The following is a 25,293-nucleotide window of genomic DNA, read 5'->3' on the forward strand; positions in this document are numbered from 1 at the left end:
CCATTTTTCAAATAAACAATCATTAGATGAACAAAAAATTTAGGCTCCTCAGGACAAAAGGAGTTCCTCTTATCAAGTATCAAAATGTTAATAAATATCATTTTTAAATAAATAATCAAATACATTAAATACCATGTCTCCTTTTGTCTCTCTTTTTTCAAAGTTTCCTTATTTTCTTAATCATGGAAATCTAAATTTTTTACTAATTATTTAATGATATCCACAAATAACAATATAGTTACATCCATGTATTTTGAATGTATATTGAGTTAGAGAAACTCCAATCACCTTATATAATAAAAGATTATTATTATTATTAGATATTTTTAATATAATATTTTCTCGTTCACGTGAAAAGTGAAATTTGTAATGATAATATTTATAATATTGTACTATTATTTAATAATGCACTATATTCTTAAAAATTAAAATATAAAAGTTTGTTTTAACATGAATAGGGTTTTTTGAATTTATGATATAAAGGCAAAAAAAATTCAAGGGGAGGATTAATTGGATAATGTCATAGATGGGAGAAGCATTGGGATTTTCAGTGTTTAGGACCTAACTGAAAATGGGTAAAACGTTTTGGACTTTCTTGTATATAATACAAAGTCCAACTATTTATTTATTTATATATTTTACCAACAGTTAATATACAAAAATAAAACCCTCACCAACCCTCCAAGACATAAAAACTCAAGTGGCAGTAGTACGAGAAAAGGAAAATTAGAGTCAGTGTAGTGTGTTCTGTAAGAGGAGTAGAGTTTGTTTGAGATTCATCACTTTCTCTTATTATGGCTTCAAGATTGTTGTGGGCTTCAAGGGCTGCTTCTTACCTTAGGATCTCTGTTTCTCATAGAGGGTTTGCTTCTGGTAAATTTCATAGTTCAACCATATTCTTTTCTTGGTTTCTTGATCTGTTCTTAATTTTTTTTTAATGGTGTCTTGTGTATTTTTCTGCATTTGATAATAATGGTTGTTGATGTAGATATGGATCTTATGTATGTGCTTTAATGAAATGCTTGATCTTTGATTACTTTTTGGTTAAAGTTTCGATTTTGGCATCTGGGGTGTCTTGGTTTTGGTGTTGATTTGAATATATTAATATATTTTTTTCTTTTTTGAATGAAGAGAGTAAATCGGCTGGTCAGTGAAGGAATAGAGACATTGATTCCTATCTTTCTTTTCGTTAAAATTAGATTGATGAGTTTGTTGCATAAGCATGATTGCTATTTGTGTTCATTGATTTAGTTTCTTGTGTTAAAGAGACATGATAACTAAGTTGTTGTCTGATAATGATGACAGTTCTTTATGTAGTAAAAAATGAACATGGGGCTTTTTTGTTTTTCTGTTTTTGGAACTCTGAAAAGTGAAAATAATCTGTTTTCTTTTGAAGCTTGTAAGTTATGATGGTGGCGGTGAGGATGGTAATGGCATAGAGGTTTTTTGAAATAAAATTGTTACACAGTTTGGGGTGTGGTGTTCTAATGCAGCTGTGATGGCAATTCCTGTCGTCAACTCTCTGTTGGTGGCAGCACTCTTTACTTTCATTCTTTTTCTGAAGCAAAGATTTCTTTTTGAATTTGAGTTGTAGATTAGAATTCAGGAATGTTGAAAAGGCAGTATTCTGCAAACTTAACGTAGGTTCTTGTGCACACGAGCAAGATTTATGAAATAGGTGTTGTTAATTCTACTAATTTTAAATTTTGTTAAAATAAAAAACAAAATAACTGGAAACGGCTATATCATCCAGTTGTTCAACTTCAAAGTCAGCTATTTGGTTTCTTTATGATCTATCTCCTTGAGTAAGGGCCTCCTGATTATATATGAATATTGATAATTGGCTTCATTTATGACATGGATAAAGGGAAGACAAGAAATTTTGGAAATTATTACCCAGATAATTTACTGAAATACCCTGAACTGGGTGATGCTTCTATTCTGGAACCATTCATTTTGAGTTTGGAGAGGACTCATAAGACCTGTGGTTTTCTGATGACTATCTTTGGTTTCTCCATGTCATATATCTACCTTAAAATCATATGATGAAATTTGGAGGGAAAATATTGTTCTTTAATTGTATTATTAGTGCACTAGTTCTTATGTTGTATGGGTATCTATGATAGTGTTTTAAATGTTTTAACCTGCATAAGCCTGACTTTGAACCTTCATGCTTGTATGATCAAAAGATCATTGGAGACAGAGCTTGCTTGGGCAATAGTCATTGTTCCTCCTGAAACCAAGGATCCCTTTGCGGCATAGTGTCCTTTCCATCTTTTATTTGATGTCCAATGATGCGCATTTCTCAAGCTAACTCTTTAACTGATAGGATAATTATAATCTGCAGACAAATTATCAGTCCAATTTTGATGCATTTGATTGAACTTGCTGAAGGGCCCTGTGGTTACTATTCCTTGTGTTTTGTGTCATAATCTTCAAAGTTGTTTACATCATCATCAAAATAAAAAAGAGGAAAAAATTGATATTGAGAAAGGTTGTAAAGATCTTCTAATAGGTATTACCACTGCCTGTGTTTGTGCATGCAGATAGCAAGCACAAGCTAGCATGTGTCGGTGCTTTCTGTGTAAATGTGCTCCTTTAATGGGAAAATTCTGATTGCAGTCCTAGAACTTTCATAATTGCATCACAAAATGGTCCTCAATATTTTTTTTTCTACTCAGAATGTTCTTTCAAATTGATATCTAGCATTCAGCATCCATTCAGATTTGTTTGTCTAGATATTGTGCTATTTTTTCAAATGTTTTTCACTTCCTAGGGATTTGGAGGTTCATTTTTATCTCCTACACCTTAAGCTTCCTGACATATGCATTTTCTCAATTCACTTGCAGTTGTAAAGGACTTGAAGTATGCTGAAAGTCATGAATGGGTAAAGGTTGATGGTAAAACTGCTACTGTTGGTATAACCGATCATGCTCAAGACCATTTAGGTGATGTTGTGTATGTTGAATTACCGGAAGTGGGTGTTACTGTGAATCAGGGTTCTGGATTTGGCGCAGTTGAAAGTGTCAAGGCTACCAGTGATGTCTATTCTCCTGTTTCGGGAGATGTGGTCGAAGTTAATGAAGAACTGAACAGCTCTCCTGGTTTGGTTAGTCTACTTACATGGTGCCATATTCTTTTTCTTGATATTGCTTTATAAATCAAAAATTTTAGGTTGGATTTTTTATATATATAGTTTTTTCCTCTCCTTCCCTGAAACTTCAGACCTCTGTAATTCATTTCAACGGATTACATGACAAATCATGGATTGTATAGATTGAGGTCCCTTAATTGAGGAATAGAAATGGACTTGCTAAATAAACAGCTCTCTCGAGCCATTTACTAGTTTTCTGAACTCCTTAAAACTGAATGTTAACGACCAAATCTTCCTTAACAAGTGAATTTCACCTTCCTTTCTTTACTACTCCCTGAAATACCATGTAATGTGGCTGCTGTATTTATATCTATTGCAAATCATAGTTAGTCTGACAGTACTGGTTGCTTAACTTGTCCTTTAAATTCACCATGTCATAACTCTGTAATTAAGGAAGTGCTTTGATATGCTCTGTATGGATTGTCTTCTACTATTTTGCAGGTCAATTCAAGCCCCTATGAGAAGGGATGGATTATGAAGGTTGAAATTAAAGATGACAGTGAACTAAAGAACTTGAAGAACTCAGATGAGTACGCTAAGTTCTGTGAAGAAGAAGATGCAAAGCATTGATTGGACTGTTGGCAAAGTAGAACTCGAGGCAGTTCTTACATGGGGCATATTTCCACTAATCGCTTAACCAGATGATGCCTCATGAAGGACGCTGAAAGTTGCAAGTTTCTATCTTAAGATATTTTTTTCCAACAAAGTGTTTTCTGATTTCCCTTTTCCTGTGTGACAAATTTGGTAGAAACAATCATTCAATAGAAGAAATAATCTCTCCAGGTTTTCATCCAATGAAATGATGTGGCCAGTTAGGTAGTTGCAACCTTTGGTGATTAATTTTTGAACTTTTTTGATAAATCCTGCTTTACTTGAAAGGTTTGCAGCTAGAATTTTCGTAAGATTTTTGGTGGATCAGATTAAAGTATTCACCCGTGATATTCCATGGAGGAAAAAGGAAATGAGGAAGTGCATGTTTTTTTATTTATTGAGGGAGAAAATATGCATCCTGATGGATTTTCCTTCGCTGTTGATAAACATGCAGCATCTGTTGTGTAACGTGTTGAAATGGACTGCGTGATGGATATGGACAGTGAATTAGATCTGCTTATTGCTGAAATCAGAAGTTGGTAGGTAAGTTGTCTCAGTCACAAACGCGGTTTCTTTCTTTAAACTGTTTCTCAGTATGCCTGAGGTGGTGGATTACTTCGCAAGATTCCTTATGCTAAGAGTTTTGAGAACATTTATCTGTATATGCTTAAAATATTATGTTTGCTTTGGAGGTTTATAGAAAGCATTGGACTGTAAAATGGGGTACTCATTTTCTCGTTCCTAACAGTTCACAAACTTTCATCACCTAGTTATCAGCACGTTAGGCACTTGTTTAACATATCAAAGATAGACTTTCTTAGGATTGGGAAATCATTAGAACTTTACTGAAGTAAGAGGTTTTTGAAAAAATTACACAAACTCCAATAGAAACAGCTGCAAAACGAAAGAAAATATCAGTGGTTACAGAGTTATGAGAATGTCCATGGGATCTGAGTAGGGATGGTAGTTTTATCCTCAAACCGATCTGAGTAGTTACTGTTTGAATTGAGTTCACGTAACACAAAAGAAAAAAAAGTTGGGGTAATGGATATTGTTATATCCCACTCAAAATCCTGAATGAATTGGATATTTTAAGAGTACTTATTGTTCTTGATTTCCTTCTGGGCACAGCCACGATAAAAACTCAATTCTCTATAGAAGCCTTGACATGATGCATTTTGGCATTCTCAGGCAGCCTAATCCTCCTCAAGAACTTGCCACTACTACACTTTATCCTATGCCATATATCGTTCTTGTCTTCCTTCTCTACATTCCTCTCTCTCTCTCTGCTAACCTGAAGCACCCTGTCATCTTCAATTTCGACCTTCACTTCCTCCTTTTTAAGTCGTAGAAGATCTGCCTTGAAGACATGGGTTTCTGGTATCTCATTCCAATCAAACCGGGTGTTAACAGAGGTTGAGTTTTCAATGAGGGAATTGAGGAAGCGGGAGGGAAGACTCTTCGAATGGATCCCAAATGTCAAAAACAGGGAATGGATCGAAAATGCTAAGTAATGTATACCAGATTAGTTCAAGTTTGGGTATCCGAAATCCATGCCAGTCGGGTATAGGCAGCAGTTTTGAATTCAGATATGAAAATGAATAGTATCAAAATCCGATATGTGGATGCCCATTGTCGTCCTTGCATCCGAGAATACCATAGGAAATGATGTCTGATAGAATCATCCTGTCTAACGATGGATTTCTTCATTGATGGAGTCTAACGATCTTATGGACCACATAGGAAAGCAGACTGGAGGCAGCTAATTATGATGTGGGGAAATCAAACAAAGCCATTTGACACTTTAATTTGAACAATCTTGCTTTCCATTCTCTCTAGTGCACCCAGCTTTTTTTGAACCACAAAGCTCCTCAAATCCCATTTCACACCTTACATCATCAAGCCACATTACTTTAAACCTTTTTTTGGGATCTTGGCAAATTTCAAGTGTGATGGAACTAATTGATCATAAATCACTATTTGATTAACAAGATGAAGAAATCAGCAGCATAAAAGAACAAATGTGAACCTCGACAAAGAAAGCAATCAGTATTGATAGAACTCACTTCGCTAATTAGCAAATTTTCAATCTAATCAAAAATCAAATCACACTAAGACTAACAACGAAATACGCAAAGTGGTTCAATCCATCAAAAATTACATAACATCGGCAAACTAGCAACTCTAATTGCATTAATCCCTCTAATTTTGCAACAAGTAATCTCACAATTCCATACTATACACAAACACCTCTAAATTATAGTATAAATCTATACATACTAAACCGAAAGAATTTGCAATTGCACTCAGAAGCTTAGCTCAGCTCAATCTCGGATGTCTTCAATCATCACGAGCGGCAGCAAAAGCATTTAATTTTGTTTCTCTCTCAAATTAAGATATTAATTTAACAAATCTACTGATCAATATGAAGATAATGTTGAAAGAGTTGTGGCAGATGATGTTCTTGGTGAGGGTGAGTTCTGCTTCAACACCACTGTTGGTAAAATGCTTGTTTTTCTCCTCTCTTGCTCCTTGATTAGCTCTCCAGTAAATGTCTCCAATTTGTCGAAGTTTGTGCTCTCAACTATCTTCTTCCCTTCAAATAACACAGACTCCACATTTTTCTGTGCCAACATCTCTGCTGTCATTGCCAATAAATCTGCCTTCTTGTTGGATTTCATTGATTTATCCGCAATTCCATGCTTTTTAGCAATAATCCCATTTGCCTGAAAAAATTTCATAATCAAATTAGCCCAACAATGCAAGCAAAATTAAACTTCCATCCCAGTTTGATAGCTACATTTTTCGGCGAAACTGTTAGAGATTTGGTGTTATTTTACTTTCAGTAATTTGACAGAATCTAGTACCTGAATTCGAACATAATTGCTGGTCCGACAGTTACCAAACGCCATTGAAACAGCTTGATCAACCTGATAAAGGAACAAATTCAATTAGCTTACCTACCACAAAACAGAGAAACAAACACGGAAAAGGGACAAAAATATGTAATACTTAGTAAAATAATAATGTGGTTACCATGTCAGATGCTCCTTCTCCAGCTATCCTGACAAATCTTGCAGGTGTCGAATTCTGATTCTGATAACCGAAATCTGACTCTCCATTTCCAAGTGACACCACCAAAAGATCCTCCACCCCATTACAGAGTGGAAACTCCTGCTTATTGTTCAGGACATGAGTGATTGCTGCAGCTGTTGGATTGTTCATGGCAATCCCACCATCAATAGCCACAATTTTAGTCCTCTTGTCGACGGACCGCATGTCCACGGCCCCAACCATTGTTGGATCGGCTGAAGTTGCAAGGCAGACATCACTCATTTTAAAATCATATCCATCCATTTCCAATGCATCAGCACGAGAAAATAAGAATGGTGCGTGTGTTGAAAGATCGTAACATGGTATCAGAGCAGATTTGATTGTATCCTTCAAAGTTAGTTCTCCGAAAGTTTTTGCGAAAACTTTCTCCGCTTTCGCAGAACCAAACAATTTGCCGAAAACCCCTTGTGATCTGTTCATCTTCTTATTAATCTTGACAAGAAAATTCAAAGCTTCTTCGGCTGTAAACATAGGGCGTCCATTTTTGCCACGAGTGAAGAGTAAGGCAGCCAAAACACCACCAGAACCAGAGCCGGCAACAACGTCAAAGTAATCAGAAACAGAGGCATTAGGATTGCCTGACTTTCGACGAAGGCAAGACTCAAGGTATGTCAAAGACTTAGCAGCAAGAATTCCATTAGTGGCACCTCCTCCATCAATGGAGAGGATCCTGACCTTACCACCATTGAACTGTTTGGTGGGCTTAAGTTGTTCTTGAATTGGGACTTGGTGAGTGTTCTTGGAGAGCTTTGGATCATCATATCCACCAAAGAGAAACTTGTTTTCTAGGATTGAAAAGATTTCATAAGTGAGCTTGTCTACATCAAAGGAAGAGTCATCAGGCATGGTAGATGCGAGTACTGCTGCCATTGGATTGAACTTGTTGATGATCTTTTGCAGGTTTTGAGCTTTGATTGTTGAAACACTGTGTGATGTTTTCTGAGAGGAGAAAGAAGTGAAAATGGTGATGGAGGTGAGGAGGATCATAGGGAGTGTATATATAGTGAGGATTTGTGGTGTCTTGATGTAGCCATCGAGGAACATTCCTTTCTAGGCGATTAATCGGCACGATGAGTAGCTTGAGTTTTCTATTTTATTTATTTATTTATTCAGATTCTTGATCTCTTGTCCTTTTCTTTAATTTTTTTTATTTATCTATCCTTTTCTTTTCTTTATTTTAATTTATTTGAATGGAGCAGATGGTTTTTGGCGTGGAGTGATTAAAAAAAATGAGGAGAAGGGAACCGAAAATAATAAATAATAAATAAATAAAAACAATGTGAATTCTTTTTGTGTGCCTAAATAAATAATAGTAGCAAAAGACTAAAGAAGATGCTTATTTAAGTGTAGTTTGTCAGGAGATGGTCAATTTAAACTATTGATAGAGATAGTTTTTTTTTTTTGTGGTGAATTAATAGAATCTTCCTCCTTTTAAATCATGCATGGTGAATGTTTTGTCTAGCTTTATAAAGATGTGAAACTTAATTTTTATCCATAATCTATCATATAACTTCATGAAGATGAAAGCAATTTGTGACATTAGACACTCGATGCTTCAACTCTTAATATTTTTTTGGGTTTACAATTACGGTTACTTTTAGATTACTTTTTGTATATTGATATTTAGTTCGTGTGTGATACAGTGTATTTAAAATTAATTTAAAATATATTAAAATTATGTTTTTTTAAATTTGTTTTATCTTGTTTTCTGTATTAGTATATTAAAACTATTTAAAAATATTTATTTAATATTTATTTAGATGAAAAATAAATTATAAGGCAAAAACTAACTTTCATTTAGCCTTGTAAAAGAGAAGATGTCTATGTTTAGGGTTGATTATTTTCGGTTTGATTTGGTTTTTATAAAAAAAATAACAAAACCGAAACCGGTTCAAACCGACCGGTTTCGGTTCGGTTTTTTAGGCAAAAACCTGCTCAAACCGGTTTGGCTTGGTTTTTTCGGTTTTGGCTCGGTTTTTTCGGTTTTGGCTCTGTTTTTTCCCGGTTTGGCTCGGGTTTTTTCTTGGTTTGGGTTCGGTTTGGTTTTTTCAGTTTCAGGCTTATAAAACCAAAACTGAACCGAACTGGTTGGTTTTTTCAAAATTGTAATCGGTTTTTTGGTTTTTTTTGCTCAATCCTACCTATGTCAAAATTGGGAATTCGGGAGAATTAACTTTTTGGCAAAATCTAATATAAGAGATTTGAGCCTTGATGGTTAAGAAAGGAGCAAATTTCCTTAATTATTGGATCAACACCCTTAATGTTTTTTAATTCTATTATTATTCTGTTATACTAGCTAATGATTCGTTGTTTTGCCGATTTGAGTGTTTTAAGAAATCATAAACTTTCTTAAAATATTACAACCAATAATATTTTCTAAAACAACATAATATTTGCCAAAAATAATTTAATAATTTTTGAAAAAAAAATTTGGTAAGATTCTTATTATTTTTCTTGACTTTTTTGAATTACATTTATATTTTATGTTTTTATATGCTTTTTCTTTATGGTATTCTTGTCTCTTCTTAGTAATATTTTTTAAAATTAATATTTTCTTTTTTCTTTTCTTAGGTTTGTTGAAACACTCAAATAATATTTAATTAATCTTAATTATAATTTTTTTCTACTTTAGTATTATAAACAGATAAACTTTTCTATCTCTTACGAATTTAACTTTAATTGGATGGCAAGACAAAACAGGAAAAAAAATTGAAAATTAATAAAGAAAACAAACAAGCATTTATACTTGGTTTTCAAAGCGAAATTCTCCAATCTCATGCTACTTGAGATGATTTATTCTTGAATTCGAAGAACATCATCATCCGATTTTCTGCTTTCTAGTTTCAATCTCTCAGCCCGCCACGAGAGAAGGCATAAATCTTTGTTTTTGATTCTATTGGATTCAAAAAAGTTTATTTCTTGTGTTTGGGTTAAAGAAGGGACAGTTAAAGGAGTCTTCAATTCTTTATGTCGTTTGCTTATCCATCAAGAGAAATTAAAAAGCAAATGGCAATTAAAGAAATATATATATATATATATCAATGATTACTGCCATTACTTTAAAACTCCTCCCGCCCACTCTTCATTTCTTCTTTTGCTTACCATTTAAAACTTAAGGAAGATGATATGCAGTAAGGCTGTTGCGTGTTCTATAGTGTCTATAATTTTTAAATTTTTGTTTTTTTTTCAAGTTTCTTAAGTTTTTTTAATTAAATTATTTTAATGTGCTGATATTAAAAATAAAAAAAATATTATTTTAATGTATTTTCAAGTCAAAAATATTTTAAAAAGCACCATGCACTATAATTTCAAACATAACCTAAATTAATTTAACTTTTTTTAAAAAATAAAAACAAAATTGTTTTTATTTTAAAAAAAAAATCAATAGAGTTTTTATAGGTTATGCATCAACCCGAGTTTATAACTGATTTATCTTCTTTTATTAATTGTAAGATTTAGCTTGAGTTAGACTTGAGTCAACCTACCGAGTTGATATAGGTTTCTTAACTATGAAAATTACAAGGCAACAAGTCGCTTATTAGGGGAAAAAAAACGGAAAGAAAATTTATCAATGATTGCCACCATTACTTAAAACTCCTCCCGCCCACGCTGCATTTCATCTTTTGTTTAACATTTAAAACTTGGGAATTAATATAGTCGTCAAATTCAATTAGGAATATCACGAAGCTGAAAGGGTTAATTCAGATTAATATATTGAAGTAATATTAGTTTTTATATATATAAAAAGTTAATATTTTTTTTACCAGATAACGAGTGAACTCAAATTTTTAATCGGGTCAACTCTCTTTATTAATTATAAAACTCAGCCTCTTAATTCATTACTAAGATGTAAATCACATGTCCGAAAATGAAATAAAACTTTATTGCTCCTATATATAAGATTATTTATCTTTTATTGTTTAGGAAATTTGGACAGAATTATTGGTGAAAAAAATGGTCAAAGAACACCACCTATTCCCACAATTAATTAAATAAATAAATCATAATCAATGCCCATTGAGCACACTCGATTTCTTTTTTTTTTTTAAGGGTTTGACCATAGAGTTATTTTAATTTCATGGTATTTTGGGAAATGTATGCCATGATTAAAAGGAGGGATACAGCAAGCGCTGACACCTAGCTGCCATAACTGCGACCCATAAATAATGAAACATGCTTTATTCATTTTCTTTATGCTCTTCCTTGAAAATAAAATTAAAAAATAACAAAATGAAATTGACGTATAAATTTTCCATACCGAACACATAGTAATAAAGCATTGTCGTTAAATACAGTTCTAGAGTTTACAACTTGATTTAAACTCAATCAAATTAATACTATGATTTTATTTTTTATTTATATAAAAAATAAAATAATATTATTTCAATAAAAATTATTGATTCAGATTTTACTCAATAACTTTTTTCTTAATCAGTCCCAGAGCAGGTGTGGTAACCATGAAATAAAGAGTTCATTTTGTTTTTATTTCTTTCTGTTTTTTTTCCCTCGAATAAAAACCAAATAAAAGTCTTGTACCCGCGATAGTCAGCGAGAAAATCTCAGTAGGGCCTTATAAGATGTGGTGGTTGTTTGTACGAAGGTCTCAAAACCCTTTTCTTCTCATCTCTCTCTCTCTCTCTCTCTCTCTCTTCTTTTTTTTTTTTTTTTGAGAGAGAGAGAGAGAGGAGAGGGCACCCATGCATTCATGTACGGTTGTACCGACATTCGGTGCCAAATATCTTCCTATTTATGACTCTATCTATTAGTTTTTTTATATATTTATCTTAAACGGTTAAATGGGGTTTATATGATTTGGATATTTGAAAATGTGATAGTGTTGATTTTTTAAAATGTGTTTTTTAATATTAAAATAATATAATTTTTATTTTATTTAAATTATTTTTAATATTAACATATTAAATTAATTAAAAAATATATAAAAAATAATTTTAAATAAAAAAATCTTAAATTTATAGGAAATACCGTTCAAAACATATTCTTAAATATCTCCTAAATAAAATTAGTATTTTTCTTGGATTTTAAGTATATTATAACTTATATATACAAAATATTGGTATATTTATAAAAAAATATTTTTCATCATTTTTTTAAATCGAAACCAAGGTAAGAAATAAGAAAAAAAAAAGTAAAACCACTTAAATTTTACCCTATAGACAGTCTAAAATCGTGCAAATCATATTTCAATTTTGTACCTTTATAGTTTTGTAAGTTTTTAATTCTAATTTTAAAAGTCATAAAATTACTTTGTGATCAAAACTGACTGCTAACCTCTTTTTAAATATCCAAATAGTCCTTGAATGCATTTGTTTGTATTGTTTTTAGTGGTTGAATTATGATTTTTTTTAAAAAAAAATAAGGATATTTTTTGAAAAAATAATGTTGTAAATAATTATATAAATACATGAAGTCAATATTAAGTTTTTTAAACTAAAAGAATTAACAGTTTTTTTTTTAGTACCTAGACTAGCAGTCTCTCTCTCTCTCTCTCTCTCTCTCTATGATAGTGAGATAAAGATATGGCATTGGACAATGGCCACAACACAAACGTTGAGATCTTTCTTTTCAGATTTTTGCAGATCCAGACAGCACCAATGGGACGGGGAACCCCCTCTTAAATGTACCCATGGTTTCGACGTTGTCAATCACAGTTGTCTGTGGCTCCGTACCAAATGAACACATGTGCCAACTTGTCTAATTGGGTGCCAGACTCTTGATAGTACACCTCTTCTTTAATGTCAATATTGGAGTAAAAGATGATTCAGAGAGAGGAAAGTTCAAGCACACGTGAGAAGATAGGGAAGACGGTCCTCCATTTGTTTTGAATTTGAATTCAATTCTTTGGTTTCCTCTTCAATTTGCGCATAGATCTTTGGAAGAATAAACTTTTCAAGTAAAAGCATGCATTCTTATTCTCGAAAAACTCGCAACTCAAATGTTAAACCGTATAGATTTTAATATAAACTTTGTAAGTAAGAGCATAGCTTTTAAAATAATATAAATTATATTTTAATATTTCATTTAATATTTTAAATTATTGAATTGAAATTATTTTTTGACATGATATCAGAGTCTTGATGACTAAGCGGTCACGAATTTAAATTTCACCATTCTTATTTATTTGATAAAAATAAAGCACAAGGTAATATGGACATGTGCAAGTTTCAAGTCTAAAAAACTTTCATTTAACGGGGATGCGTTAGAAAACAATATAAATCATATTTTATGACTTCACCTAATAGCTTAAGCTATTGGATTTAAATGATTTTTTGACAATTCTTTCATGAGAAATTCTAATCTCATGACTTGAATCGAGTCGGGTTTTAATTTAAATTTAAAAGATATAAATTTAACTAATCTGATTAATGTTACGAAACTTAACATATCATTTTTTTTAAGGAAAAAACAACAACATTTTAATATGAATTTACAAGTTGCAGAGCAATATTTCAAGAGTCATAGATCCGACAAATTGAAGTAAAAGAATGAGAGTGGACTGAAAGGCTTATGATATCCCTTTCGGAGCATGGGGTTTCTTGAGGTCCCCTAAGAAGCACGCATGCCATTTTATCATAGTCCAAAATTTGTGTTAGTACAAGGTAGGTTGCTTTATGTATTTAGTGGATCAAATTAATTGAGTGCAGTAGAGGAGACGTTAAGTTACAAATTGAGTTGAGAAGGTAGCCATCAACCTAGTTGAATGTTGAATATGTCATTTAATTTGGTAATTCTCTCCTAGCAAGCTATTTCTAAAACAAGAAATAAATGGGGGTGGTGCCTCTCTTTTGATTTATTTTAAAATAATAATAATAATTGAGGCAACACGACTTTTCCTTTCCCTTAACTTCTACCACTCTCGTGCACAATTTGAACTCACAAGTAGCACAAGCTCTAATCCAAGTATAGAAATGTTCATGTGGAGATTTTATCATCTTTTGTTGGGATTTAAAAAAAAGAAGGAGATGGATTATCTTTCTAATTTGAAAATGTATATACTTCTCTCATTCTTGGATTTCCTTTTATGTACAGAAGGTTTAGGTTCTACTTCAATGAGATGGAGGAATTCTAGATTATTCGCCAAGATAGTATGAACAAAATCTGATGTGAGAGTGACGTCTTGTTGTTTAATTTGAAATATGTTTTATCCAAATCATCATGATTTTATGATAAAAAATAAGAGGTATTTATTGATGAATCTTAAAAAATTAAGGTAGCATTCAGATAAATGGTGACAAAAAAGGATATATTTTTTAAAACCTTTTTTAGTTTAATAGAAAGATATTTATTAAAAAACTATATTGAAGATGAATTTATTTTATGTTTATATGTATCTCTGTTTTTTTAATAAAAAATATTTTTTTATCTTGAGATGGTAACCAAATACTATATAATATAAATGTATATATTATTTAATATTTTAAGATTTTTAGAGCCAAGAATAACACAATTAGAAATAGAAAAAAAATAAAAAAAAATCTTGAGAAAATAGTCGTTTTATGCAAGGATGTCAAGCGGTGTTGTGTCTCCAAATTCTATACATCACTGCAAGATCACTCTTGGTGAAGAATCATGATCAGAAAACTCTCTTCTAATTTACTACATTTTTCAAGACAAACAAGAAAAAACTGCTGAAACAACATGTTGATTGCAACAAGTTTTGTTTTTATTTTATTTTATATAGTACTTTGTCATGGGTTATGATGTTAGAAAACACTAAAATCCCATGCTAACAAACACTAAAGAAACATTGTTATCAAGTTAAAGACACAATGGAAACAACTCAATGGATAATAAACTTAGAACAATCAATCATCCTTGATCATTCTCCTCTATGATCTAGCTAAATTATGCAGTGGTTGCGCCCCCTTTCTCTACTGACGTAAAATAGTGGCAAATCTGTACTCTATAATTAAAGCCCACAATTCATGGCTGGTCCTTCCCTTTGTTTGTTTCTTCCACATTTTAGCTAGCTACCTAGCTAGCAAGCTTGCTAGCTATGTACATTTTCAATTATATCTTCTCCCGCACGGGCTTCTCTCCTCTTGGGTCCCAGAATTATTCTCTTGTCAACAGATTAAATTAAGTCGCCGATTTTAGCATCAAAGGAAGCTCTCACTTTCGTTGTCATTTCCTCGTAGATCACCGACGCTAATGTTCATGTTCCAAGACTTAATAGGCCAAAAAGATTTGCTCAAACGAATCAGCAGCTGATATTTGTCACCAGAGAGTGTAGGGACAACGCCAAATCAAGTGGTAGGTGAGGAAGAAAGGAAGGAAGATGAACATGGCAAAAATATTGAGGAGAGAGAGACATTGCCACCACGTAGAGTTGTCGGGTGATTACATTAAACAAACCTATAGTTTATGATTAGTGTTAATGATGTTTTTGATTATTTATTAATCGTGATTTACGGTTTGACATTCTTTATGGGCTTTTCACCATCCGACAATGGACTGGTTTTTTAATTATGTGTTTAGGGCTTTAATCATTTGGTTAGTTAAATATGGTTTGTGCTTGAGTTTTGAAACGTAGCTATTTATTTGGTTCGGTGGGTATCATGGTGTGTTACTTTTGGATAAAGGAGAATAATCTCAAGGCTCAAGCTTCTGATTTTTAATTTGGAGAGTACTGTCCACCACTAACACAATTAATTAACACGATTTCTCCCTACTTTTGAAGAAGGTAATGGCAAGAAAGATGACTCAAATAAGAGACTTGTCCCCCCCTCTCTTTGTTTTTTCCCCTCGAGTTTTAACCGTTGGGATAATATTTTAATATGGATTTCTACATTTTAGACGCATTTCAAACATTTTTCCCCCATAAAATTTGAATCGCATAATTATGTTTTAGGCGGATCGTATTGGATTAATCTATTCATAAAAAAAAAAAAAAACTTCTCTTGTTGCAGGACATGAATATGAGATGATACCTAAACCTATTAAATTCAATCTTTTTTATGCAGGACTTTATTGGGAAAATAAACTTAAATATTTTGAGATCGTTTTTTCATGATTATAATTTTCTTGGTCTTCAACTTGTAATAAATTTCACTATCCTTCCTTAGTATAAACTTAAGAAAATTAATGGAGCATGCACAGATTGTATATGTGTATGATGGTATTGGCTTAAAAAGCACACAGATTCTTTAGTTTATGGATAAAAAAAGGAGTTACACGGGGAGATATGGACGACAGGAAATCAGAGAGAAACTACAGAGACAAAAATGGTGCTCTAGACAAGGTCAGCATGGAGCTGTGAGGCCAACTGTTGAGGGCCACCACCCGAACACAGAGTAATATACTAGTATGTATGGTATGAGGCTTCTAGCCGACAGTGCTACATGATGATCTGTGATCAGATTAGCCGTTTGATTTTCCTGTTTGGTGCATGGAATTTGCCCATTCTTGCACTAATCTATTGCTTATATTTGTTGGAATTTTGTTGGTTCTGGGTGCAATCTGTACATGCTGAAGATGAGAAGAACCGCATCCTATACTAGCTACTGGCTAATAGTTATATGCATGAGCTACTCTGGTCAACGCTCGAGTTGACTCGAAAGCCAGCCAGCCTATTCCTTGGCCTGGATGTAGTGTTAAAAAAAACGCAAATCGGAGGTGACTTTTGACGTGGTGATTCAATCTATTATCCTATTAAAATCTGTTACAAGATTTTTTTTATAAAAAGATAATTTTTTAATTTTTTTTTTAAAAAATTATTAAAACAACATAGTTTTGATTAACCTAACCAACTCGATTTATAAAAAAAAAATTATTTTATTTTTTAAAAAATATTATTAAAACTACTTAATTTTGATTAACCTGATTTACTCGAGTTAATCTGTTTAATTTATAATATAGATTTTGAAACCGGATTATAGACAATACGAGATTTTTAAATGATGTTCGGAGTGTGATAACGATTATTTTTCAAAATATTTTTCATTTCAAAACATATAAAAAAATATATTTTTTTATTTTTTAAAAATTATTTTTGACATCAACACATCAAAATAATCTGAAAACATAAAAAACATATTAATTTAAAGAAAAAATTTTAATTTTTTTTAAAAGCGCTTCCGAAACACAATGTTAAACACTTAATAACTTTTTGTTTAAGTATAAAACAAATATAAAAAAATAATGCTATAATATTAATGTTGCATGAGTTTTTTTTTTAAATAATTATAAAAAGATAATTTCTTAAATTTTTTAAAAATTATTGAAACGACATAGTTTTAACTAACCTAATCAACTATAATTAATCCGTCAAATTTATAATTTAGATTTTGAAATTGAATTATGACAACAGTTCATTTAATAACTTTGTGTTTATGTATAGAATAAATATAACAAATAATGCTATAATATTAATGTTGCATGAGTTTTTTTTTTAAATAGTTATAAAAAAAAATTCTTATCTTTTTTAAAAAATTATTAAAATGACATAGTTTTGATTAATCTGATGAACTCGAGTTAATCCGTCTAATTTATAATCTAGATTTTGAAATTGAATTATAGACAACACTAAATTTAATAACTTTGTGTTTAAGTATAAAATGAATATAACAAATAATGCTATAATATTAATATTGCATGAGTTTTTTTTTTAAATATCAATTATTAGCAAAACAATTAAAGAATACTAAACAAGACCAACCGATTGATATTACTCGATAAAATAGTTCTGAGGGATACAAAATTAAAGGGTTTGAATTTAGAATTTTCCAATTTATGGGCTGAAGAACACGCAATTGCAATACATTGGTTCTCGGCCCATGATTTATTGGGCCTTCTTTATCTTGGTGCTTTTGGTGATTTCAAGAGTAAGATTAAATAAATAAATAAATAAAACCATTACTCTCCAATTTCAATGTAAATAATCTTTAATTTCAATGTCAGATCTGTGAATCTTGAGAAGAAGTATATCATGAAAGATAAAAAAATAAATATGATTTTGTAAGTTTTATTATCCCATCCCTTGACCAAGAACAATCATTATGTGTGAATTCACTCGTACAATTCTTGATTTTTCCTCGTCATTCTCTGAGCTTGAACTATTAGATCTCTTGGGCCAGAATAAATTTGGGCCTCATATGTAAAATAACACAATTGAACAACTAGATAGTAGCATATTAGTTGAATAGTTGGTTTATTATTATAATAATAGTTGTTTAAAAATTAAAATAATTTAAAATTATTAATAAAAACAATTTTTAAAAAATATTTTTTCATATAAAAATATTTTTTATCTGTAAAAATAAATAGGTTAAATTATTATATAAAAATAAACTAGTAGTTTGTCTAAAACGGTTACTACGATCTATCATCCAAATTGAAAATTTACACAGTTAAATTTCTTGATGTTGTTTTTTAAAAGTTATTTTGATATTATAATATTAATTTTTTTAAAAAATATTTTAATTTGTTTTTATTTTTTAAAATTTATTTTTAATAGCATCACACTAAAATAATTTAAAAACAATAAAAAAAATTAATTTGAAATAAATATAAAAAAATTCAAATAATAATAATAATAATAATAAAAAAAAAACTTTTCAAACCCAAAAACAATCGCTCTTTATAACCCGCTCTAAAGTCTCCAAGCCTGGACTTTGCCCAACAAACGAATAACCAGAAAAATGTCTCCCCTTCTCTCCATCTCCAAACCCCTTGCCTTTCCTCAACAACCCCTCTTCTCTGCAAGTTTTCGCCCCCCTCCCCCTCCCCCTCCCTCTGTCTCTATCTCTATCTCTTTGTCTCTCTGTGTGTGTTTGTGTCTGATTTTCATAAACATGTGGTGTGTGAATGTTTTGATTTTGATGTATAAACATGGAATATTGTTGCAGTGCTTTGGTGGGAACACAAGGGAAAGTGGGCTATGGAGAAACCATCAAACAGTGAAGAAATTAGTGGTTAGAGCAGGTCCGAAGAAGATATCTTTTGGTAAAGAATGCAGAGAAGCCTTGCAGGGAGGAATTGATAAGCTTACTGTTGCTGTTTCTCTCACTTCAGGACCTAAAGGCAACCTGGGATTTACTTCTTTTTCTCTCTTTCTTTTTCTTCTATCTTCATTTTTCTCTTAAAATTTACATCTTGTTCTGTTCAAAGAATAGGATCGTGACTACTAGTTATCTCATTTCTTGTGTAATTTCTCAGTCTTTATTGACAGTGATGTTTCTAAGCCAGTGATATGTGTTTACGCAGGGCATAGTGTTGTCCTTTCGGAGTCTAATACACTAAAACAAGTAATGATGGTGTTGCAATAGCTCAAGCTATCGAGCTTCTGGATTCAATGAGAATGCTGGAGCAATGTTAATCCAAGAGGTCATTCATGGTTGCTACATTATCCTCTCCTTAATATTTTGTTGATGTGTTATTTGATGTTGGCTGATGATTTAATATGTGATATTGAAGTGACTTATTGCTGTTGCTAGTAAAATGAATGATTTGGCTGGAGATGACACTACTACTGCTATTATCTTGGCTTGTGAAATGATCGAAACAGCAATGTTGGCAGTTGCTTTTGGGGCTAACACTGTTTCTGTAAAGAAAGGAATGGATGTGCCTGTCAAAGATTTGGTCAAGGTATTGAAAAAGAATAGCTTTCCAGTAAAAGGGAGGGATGATATAAAAGGTCTCTCCGGCTTCCTTGTTTAGATTTTGTTCAAAACCTTCATTTTGGCCTGGAAACTAAAATTTAGAATTTCTTCTCCTTGCAGCGGTTGCTTCAATTTCTGCTGGAAATGATGAATACGTTGGAAACTTAATTGCTGAAACTATAGAGAATGTTGGCTCTGATGGAGTAATCTCTCTTGAATCATCTTCGACCTCAGATACGTCTATGATAATAGAAGGAATGAAGGTGATTAAGCTGATTCTAGTTTTTAATATGGTTTGAAAAATGTGTCTGATAAATCACTGAAAAAATGGCATAATGCCAAAGTCTATGGTAGAAGTTTTGATGTCATATCTTTGTCAGTCATAGTTGGAATGGATAAACCATCCATCTATCTGTAAATATTTAGGATGACCGAGCTTGTGCTTTTCATATTTGGCAGGGCAGGGTAGTAACCGGGTAGCAATACTGTGTAAACCCTCTGGCTCCCATGCATGTATAAATTTTTCAACTTTTTCTCTGTTATTGATGCATGGATATATATTTTTTTCATTATGATTTAAGTTTGGTGCTCTCTCTCTGCTGATTGACAAGGGTTATATGCCGCCCCAATTCATCACAACCCAGGAAAAATCTTTGGTGGAGTTTGACAAGGCCAAAGTCCTTTGTAACGGATCAGAAGATTGCAAATGTCCAAGAAATTGTTCCTGTATAGGAAAAGACTATGCAGCTAAGTGTCCCACTGTTAATCATTGCTAAGGATATCCCAAAGCAGGTTTTGGAAACACTAGAGGTGAACACAATGCGAGGTTTGCTCAACGTTGCTGTTGTCAAATGCCCTGGATTTGGAGATCGAAAGAAAGCAATATTGTTGCAAGACATTGCTCTTATGACAGGTGAACTGGCCTCTTTCTTTCCGACTTAATTGGTTATTCTTAGTTGTACTATATTTAAATATATTGAGATATAGGTTATTGAACCATCTATCTTAATTCCTTGGCAAGTTGGGTTTGTGTTGCCTTCACGAGCCTTCCTATTTGTGCATGCCTGTATTCCACTGGTTGCTCTTCTTGTATGTGTGCGTGTGTGATCTGTGATGTTCGAAAATAAATGAGAGTAGGAGAAGGCAACAAAGCTCTTGGAGGCTTACAAATAGGTATAAATGAATAAGGGGTATTATAGTAATTGAATAAAACTTGATAAATATAAATAGAAAAAAAAAAAGGAAAGAGGGATCTGAAAATTTAGGGTGAGTGATGGCAGGAGAGAAGAAAAGGGAAAGAAGAAGAAGAGAAAAGAGGGAAAGATAAAGGAAAGAGAGGAGAGTTGGAGAAAATAAGTATAAAGGTAAGATTTACGCTTTGATATGCATAAATATGCTTTCTTTTAGCTTTAAATTTCTGTTTTGTTGAATATTAGGGTTTTGAGGATTTTGTTTTGGGTTGATTGATGAATTGATTTGAATATTATGGGTTGGTTGTTATGGGTAATTAGTTATTTAGTTGATTTTGAAAAATTTTAGGTAAAGATGATGATTTTGAGTTATGATTTGTTTAAATGGTGAATTTGAGTTAGAAATCTTGATATATCAGTAGGTGATCTGTGGAAATTCTGGGTTTGAGGTTGAAGATGATAAAATTACAGTTTGGTCTCTCAATTTGTGAAAATTACAGTTTAGTCCCCTAACTTTAAAAAAATTACAGATTGGTCCCTGTAGCATAATCCGAGATTCTGGACAGAATTAAAGATGAATTATGGGCAGAATTCCAGTATAGTTATGAATTTATGACACTTTCAGTTTGGTCCTCCCATTTGACCCTAAAAATTTGATAAAATTCTAGAATAGTCCCTAGAACATAATTAGAGATTCTGGATAGAATTGAGGTTGAATTATGGAAAAAATTCCAGAATGGTCCCTCAATTATTCATCAAACTAATCTGGAAAAGCTAATATTACAGCAAGGGACCAATATGAAATTTTTATCATATTTTTAGGGGTTAAATTGTAATTTTATCAATTTGAATGACCAAACTAAAAATGTCATAAATTCATGACTATACTGGAATTTTACCCATAATTCATCCTCGATTCTGTCCAGAATCTATAATTATACTTTAGGGACCATTCTGGAATTTTATCAAAATTTTAGGGTCAAATTGTAATTTTGTCAAATTGAAGGACCGAACTAAAAATTTCATAAATTCACAACGATACTGGAATTTTACCCATAATTAATCTTTAATTCTGTCAAGAATCTTGGATTATGCCTCAGGGACCTATCTGTAATTTTTCCAAAGCTTGGGGACTAAACTGAAATTTTCACAAATCAAGGGACCAAACTGAAATTTCATTATCTTCAACCTTAAACCCAGAATTTCAACAGATCACCTACTGATATTTCAAGATTTCTATCTCAATTTCATTATTTAAACAAATCATAACTTAAAACCATCATCTTTACCTAAAATCTTCCAAAATCAACTAAATAACTCATTACCCATAACAATCAACTCATAACATTCAAATCAATGCATCAATCAACCCAAAAAAAAATCTTCAAAACCCTAATATTCAACAAAACAAAAATTTAAAGCTAAAAGAAAACATATTTATACACTTCAAAGCTCAAATCTTACCTTTTAAACTTATTTTCGCTAACTCTCTTCTCCTTTCTTTATTTTTCCTCTTTTCTCTTCTTCTTTCCCTCTCACGGTTTTCTCTCTAAGAATTCAGATCTCTCTTTTTTTTTTTTTATATTTATATTTATCAACTCTTTGTTCAATTACTACAATACCCCTTATTCATTTATACATACTTCTAAGCCTCCAAGGGCTTTGTTGCCTTTTCTTATTCTCTTTCATTTTCAAAGCATCACATAACTATTTTAGTTCAAAAACATATAGGGTTATGTAATAGACCTTTAGCTAAGTGTATTAAATAGGTTGTACATTCTTTTCGAGTCATTTTTGAATATATCTCCTTTGTATTCAGATAATCCTGATATTATACTTGCAGGACATCAGTAGGATTTCCTTCGGTATCTGCTTTCGAGTTATGTTCGCTTTGAGTAAGGTGAGTGGATAATTTTCCATATGCATGAGAAATATTATAAATATTTGAGTTGTTAATATGAATTGGATCATGCTTCTTGATAATATATATGTTGATTATTATCCTTGTTATGATAAATCATGATCAATTGTTGAATCTGAATTCTTGATATGAACCAATATATATTTTGAATTGACTTTCGAATTGATAGCTTCTCATTTGATTGATGTCATGAGTTGAGCCTTAAGATATGAATTTATTTGTTTGATTATGATATAAACCTATGGTATGACAATTAGAATACCCATGTTAATAGGGTAGTGTTAGTCTTTCTGCACATCGTATCTGAATTCTAGTTGGTCAAGGGAGTCACCAACTTGTGTAGATTGATCATCCCATAATACGGAGTTATATGTTCATTGCATTTTGATTTTCTAACAAGCTTTACCTTATAATATTCTTGTTATGGCCTATTTGAGAAACCTTCCTCTAAGAACCTAAAGTCATAATTGTATATATATTCCTTATTGTTGTATTATCTCGTGTATGTAAATTAAATGTTATTTACTCACTGAGTTGTTGAATCCACCCTCTTATTATTTATCTTTTTCAAGCTTATAACTTGATAGCGAGTCATTTTTATTGGATCTTCAGAACCTACTCTTTTGGTTGTAATTAATATTTTCCCTTTATATCTAGTTAGTGCTCCATAACTATGAATTTGTATTAACTCTTGTATTATGACAATTAAATTATATTATGAAGTTAATTTTGTTATTAGTGTTGCGTTGAACTCTGATTGAGCTGTTTAAATGATAAGTTTGCATGTAAGTTTGAGTTCGCATAAGTATAGAACCTTGAAGGGAAATCTTATCTATATGTCGGTCATGGATCCAGAAACCGGGTCGTGACATAACCCATGCATGTTTCATGCACTTGCGAGTTTGTCATGGTAATAAAGAAGTCCTTTGATGATTACCTAGGGTCTCAATTACAAAAATCTTAACTTTTTTTTTTTCCATTAGAAATAATAAACTTTTTACTTGGATTCTAGCTAAGATTGTAAAATCCTTTTATGATTACCTGGCTCTCAATTAAAAAAATTATCACTACTTTTTTGCTCTAGAAATGATAAATTGTTTACTTGGATGCTTGCCAAGATTGTATTTTGTTCTCATATGACTATTCATAGGTAGGTCATTGCTTCCAACATGCTGTGTAATTCATGCCGTACTAGACTCATCAGGTGCTCATTTTCTCTCGGGTGATTTTGTGTTGACACTCGAAAGTGTAACCTCGGATCAACTTAGTGTTGCTCGAAAAGTTACCATAACAAGTAATTCAACAACCATAGTTGCTGACCCATCAACTAAAGCTGAAATTCAGGCAATAATTCTGCAGATAAGAAAGGATCTTGCTGAAACAGGTAATGCTGCCCCCTCAAAAAAGCTCTCAGAGAGAAATGCTAAATTATCTGGTGGTGTGGCCGTAATCATGGTTCGTGATCAAGCTCTTAGTAAGAATTGCTAACTATTGTAAAACACAATTCGGAAAAATAGATTAGCATAGTGACAATTCTGGCTACAAGTGCGTAGAATTATTTCTAGAGACATGAGGCTCTTAAAGCTGCATTGGTTCAGTAACAGGGATGGATTTTCTGCTCTCTTTTTTTCATAAGAAATATAAAGACATAAGACAGGACTCCAATCTTTTATTTTGGTGTTGTTTTATTTTAAAATTACCTTTATATTTAACTTGTTTAGCATGCATTGTGCATAAAATTTAGTTTTGAAATCCAAATCGCCTCTCTCCCTCCTCTCTCGCCATCCAAATTGTCTCAACTTTAACCATATCACTTGGATCTTTAGGATCCTTATCCAATATCATTGTTTTGCAGACAATAGACAATGTTCTGATTTGATCTTTCCTATCCCTCTTCATCCTGAGAAGTTTGACAATGTTCTGATTTGATCTTTCCAATCCCTCTTCATCCTGAGAAGTTTCTTTACAAAGCCAAAAACCTTTTAATTCACAAAAAAACACAAGTCGCATAACTTTTGCTTTGTGTTTTGCTTCAAGTTGTCCAAAATTAGACTTTAGTTTTGAAACCACAAGCACTTCACTAACTGGGTGTTACGATTCAAGTTACCATGGAATTAAGGTTACTAGCTTACAAATAAAGAATGCAAGCCTCCAGTACTGTTTCCAGTACAGAACAGAATTGTTAGCCTTCAAGCAAAGAATTGCAGCATGTGCTGAATGTGGAAAACGTGAAGAGCTTGACTATTAGTTAGGAGGTAGTTAGTTGTTGAGTTAGTTAGTAGTTAGCAGTCTAATAAAGGTTTAAATCAGTTGTAATTGGAGAGAAAACCATTGTATATAAACAGGTGTATGGAAACGTGTTGAAAGGAAGAAAATACAGAAGATCAATCTCATTTCTGTGCTCATTCTCCTCTGCTCTCTCTTGAATCTGTTCTTTCTCAATTTCTGTTCTCTTTTCTTTTTATTCTTTCTAATCTTGTTAAGCTGAGCTTAACACTGGGATGTTTTCGGTTTTTATCTTCTTTTTGATGAGTTTAAAGAAGAGACTTGACTTGGGTTTATTGTCTAATATGAGACAGTGCATCGTTGTTCAAGTTATAGAATGGGTGAGGGAGGAGTATTGGATTAGGGTTTTTGTAAAGTTTTGTTGGAGTTTGCTTGAGGGCTAGGACAAGGTATATGAAATCATATTTTCTAATATTCGTG

At 32.0% G+C, this 25,293-nt stretch overlaps 3 protein-coding genes, 1 long non-coding RNA gene and 1 pseudogene across 7 annotated transcripts; 3 read left to right on the forward strand and 2 right to left on the reverse strand.

Moving 5' to 3' along the window:
- Positions 1-672: 672 nt before the first annotated feature.
- Positions 673-3,954, forward strand: LOC7453995 (glycine cleavage system H protein 2, mitochondrial). Its single transcript, XM_002318863.4, has 3 exons — positions 673-873; positions 2,850-3,109; positions 3,596-3,954. Exons 1-3 carry the CDS (start codon positions 795-797, stop codon positions 3,722-3,724), a joined length of 468 nt encoding a protein of 155 aa, XP_002318899.1. The 5' UTR covers positions 673-794; the 3' UTR covers positions 3,725-3,954.
- A 935-nt stretch (positions 3,955-4,889) lies between these two features.
- Positions 4,890-5,654, reverse strand: LOC127904077 (18.1 kDa class I heat shock protein-like). The gene is made up of 2 exons (XM_052445833.1): positions 5,635-5,654; positions 4,890-5,202 (listed from the first exon to the last, which is right to left on the reverse strand). Exons 1-2 carry the CDS (start codon positions 5,652-5,654, stop codon positions 4,890-4,892), a joined length of 333 nt encoding a protein of 110 aa, XP_052301793.1.
- Positions 5,655-5,863: 209 nt separating this feature from the next.
- On the reverse strand, positions 5,864-7,944 carry LOC7482205 (patatin-like protein 3). The gene is made up of 3 exons (XM_002318265.4): positions 6,782-7,944; positions 6,613-6,675; positions 5,864-6,471 (listed from the first exon to the last, which is right to left on the reverse strand). The coding sequence occupies exons 1-3, from the start codon at positions 7,901-7,903 to the stop codon at positions 6,166-6,168; spliced, it is 1,491 nt and encodes a 496-aa protein (XP_002318301.2). The 5' UTR covers positions 7,904-7,944; the 3' UTR covers positions 5,864-6,165.
- Positions 7,945-18,491: 10,547 nt separating this feature from the next.
- On the forward strand, positions 18,492-20,236 carry LOC18103975 (chaperonin 60 subunit alpha 2, chloroplastic-like; annotated as a pseudogene).
- A 159-nt stretch (positions 20,237-20,395) lies between these two features.
- LOC112323655 (uncharacterized) lies at positions 20,396-24,992 on the forward strand. 4 transcript variants are annotated; one of them, XR_002977140.2, is made up of 3 exons: positions 20,396-20,840; positions 22,486-22,566; positions 23,738-24,992. It is a non-coding gene; the product is annotated as an uncharacterized LOC112323655 (long non-coding RNA). The 4 variants fall into 4 exon arrangements; XR_002977141.2 differs by having other exon boundaries at positions 23,742-24,992; XR_002977142.2 differs by having other exon boundaries at positions 22,510-22,566.
- Positions 24,993-25,293: the final 301 nt, after the last annotated feature.

The sequence above is a fragment of the Populus trichocarpa genome, chromosome 12, assembly GCF_000002775.5.
Source record: "Populus trichocarpa isolate Nisqually-1 chromosome 12, P.trichocarpa_v4.1, whole genome shotgun sequence".
Lineage (NCBI taxonomy): Eukaryota > Viridiplantae > Streptophyta > Magnoliopsida > Malpighiales > Salicaceae > Populus > Populus trichocarpa.

What these genes read in the sequence shown, in the direction of transcription:
- LOC7453995 (XM_002318863.4), top strand. Translation starts at nt 795, where the DNA reads ATGGCTTCAAGATTGTTGTGGGCTTCAAGGGCTGCTTCTTACCTTAGG. An exon ending in TCATAGAGGGTTTGCTTCTG is followed by an intron (nt 874 to 2,849) that starts GTAAATTTCATA and finishes ATTCACTTGCAG; the next exon opens with TTGTAAAGGACTTGAAGTAT. An exon ending in TGAACAGCTCTCCTGGTTTG is followed by an intron (nt 3,110 to 3,595) that starts GTTAGTCTACTT and finishes ACTATTTTGCAG; the next exon opens with GTCAATTCAAGCCCCTATGA.
- LOC127904077 (XM_052445833.1), bottom strand. Translation starts at nt 5,654, where the DNA reads ATGTGGCTTGATGATGTAAG. An exon ending in ATGTGGCTTGATGATGTAAG is followed by an intron (nt 5,203 to 5,634) that starts GTGTGAAATGGG and finishes CCATTCGAAGAG; the next exon opens with TCTTCCCTCCCGCTTCCTCA.
- LOC7482205 (XM_002318265.4), bottom strand. Translation starts at nt 7,903, where the DNA reads ATGTTCCTCGATGGCTACATCAAGACACCACAAATCCTCACTATATAT. An exon ending in GAGAAGGAGCATCTGACATG is followed by an intron (nt 6,676 to 6,781) that starts GTAACCACATTA and finishes TTCCTTTATCAG; the next exon opens with GTTGATCAAGCTGTTTCAAT. An exon ending in GCAATTATGTTCGAATTCAG is followed by an intron (nt 6,472 to 6,612) that starts GTACTAGATTCT and finishes AAATTTTTTCAG; the next exon opens with GCAAATGGGATTATTGCTAA.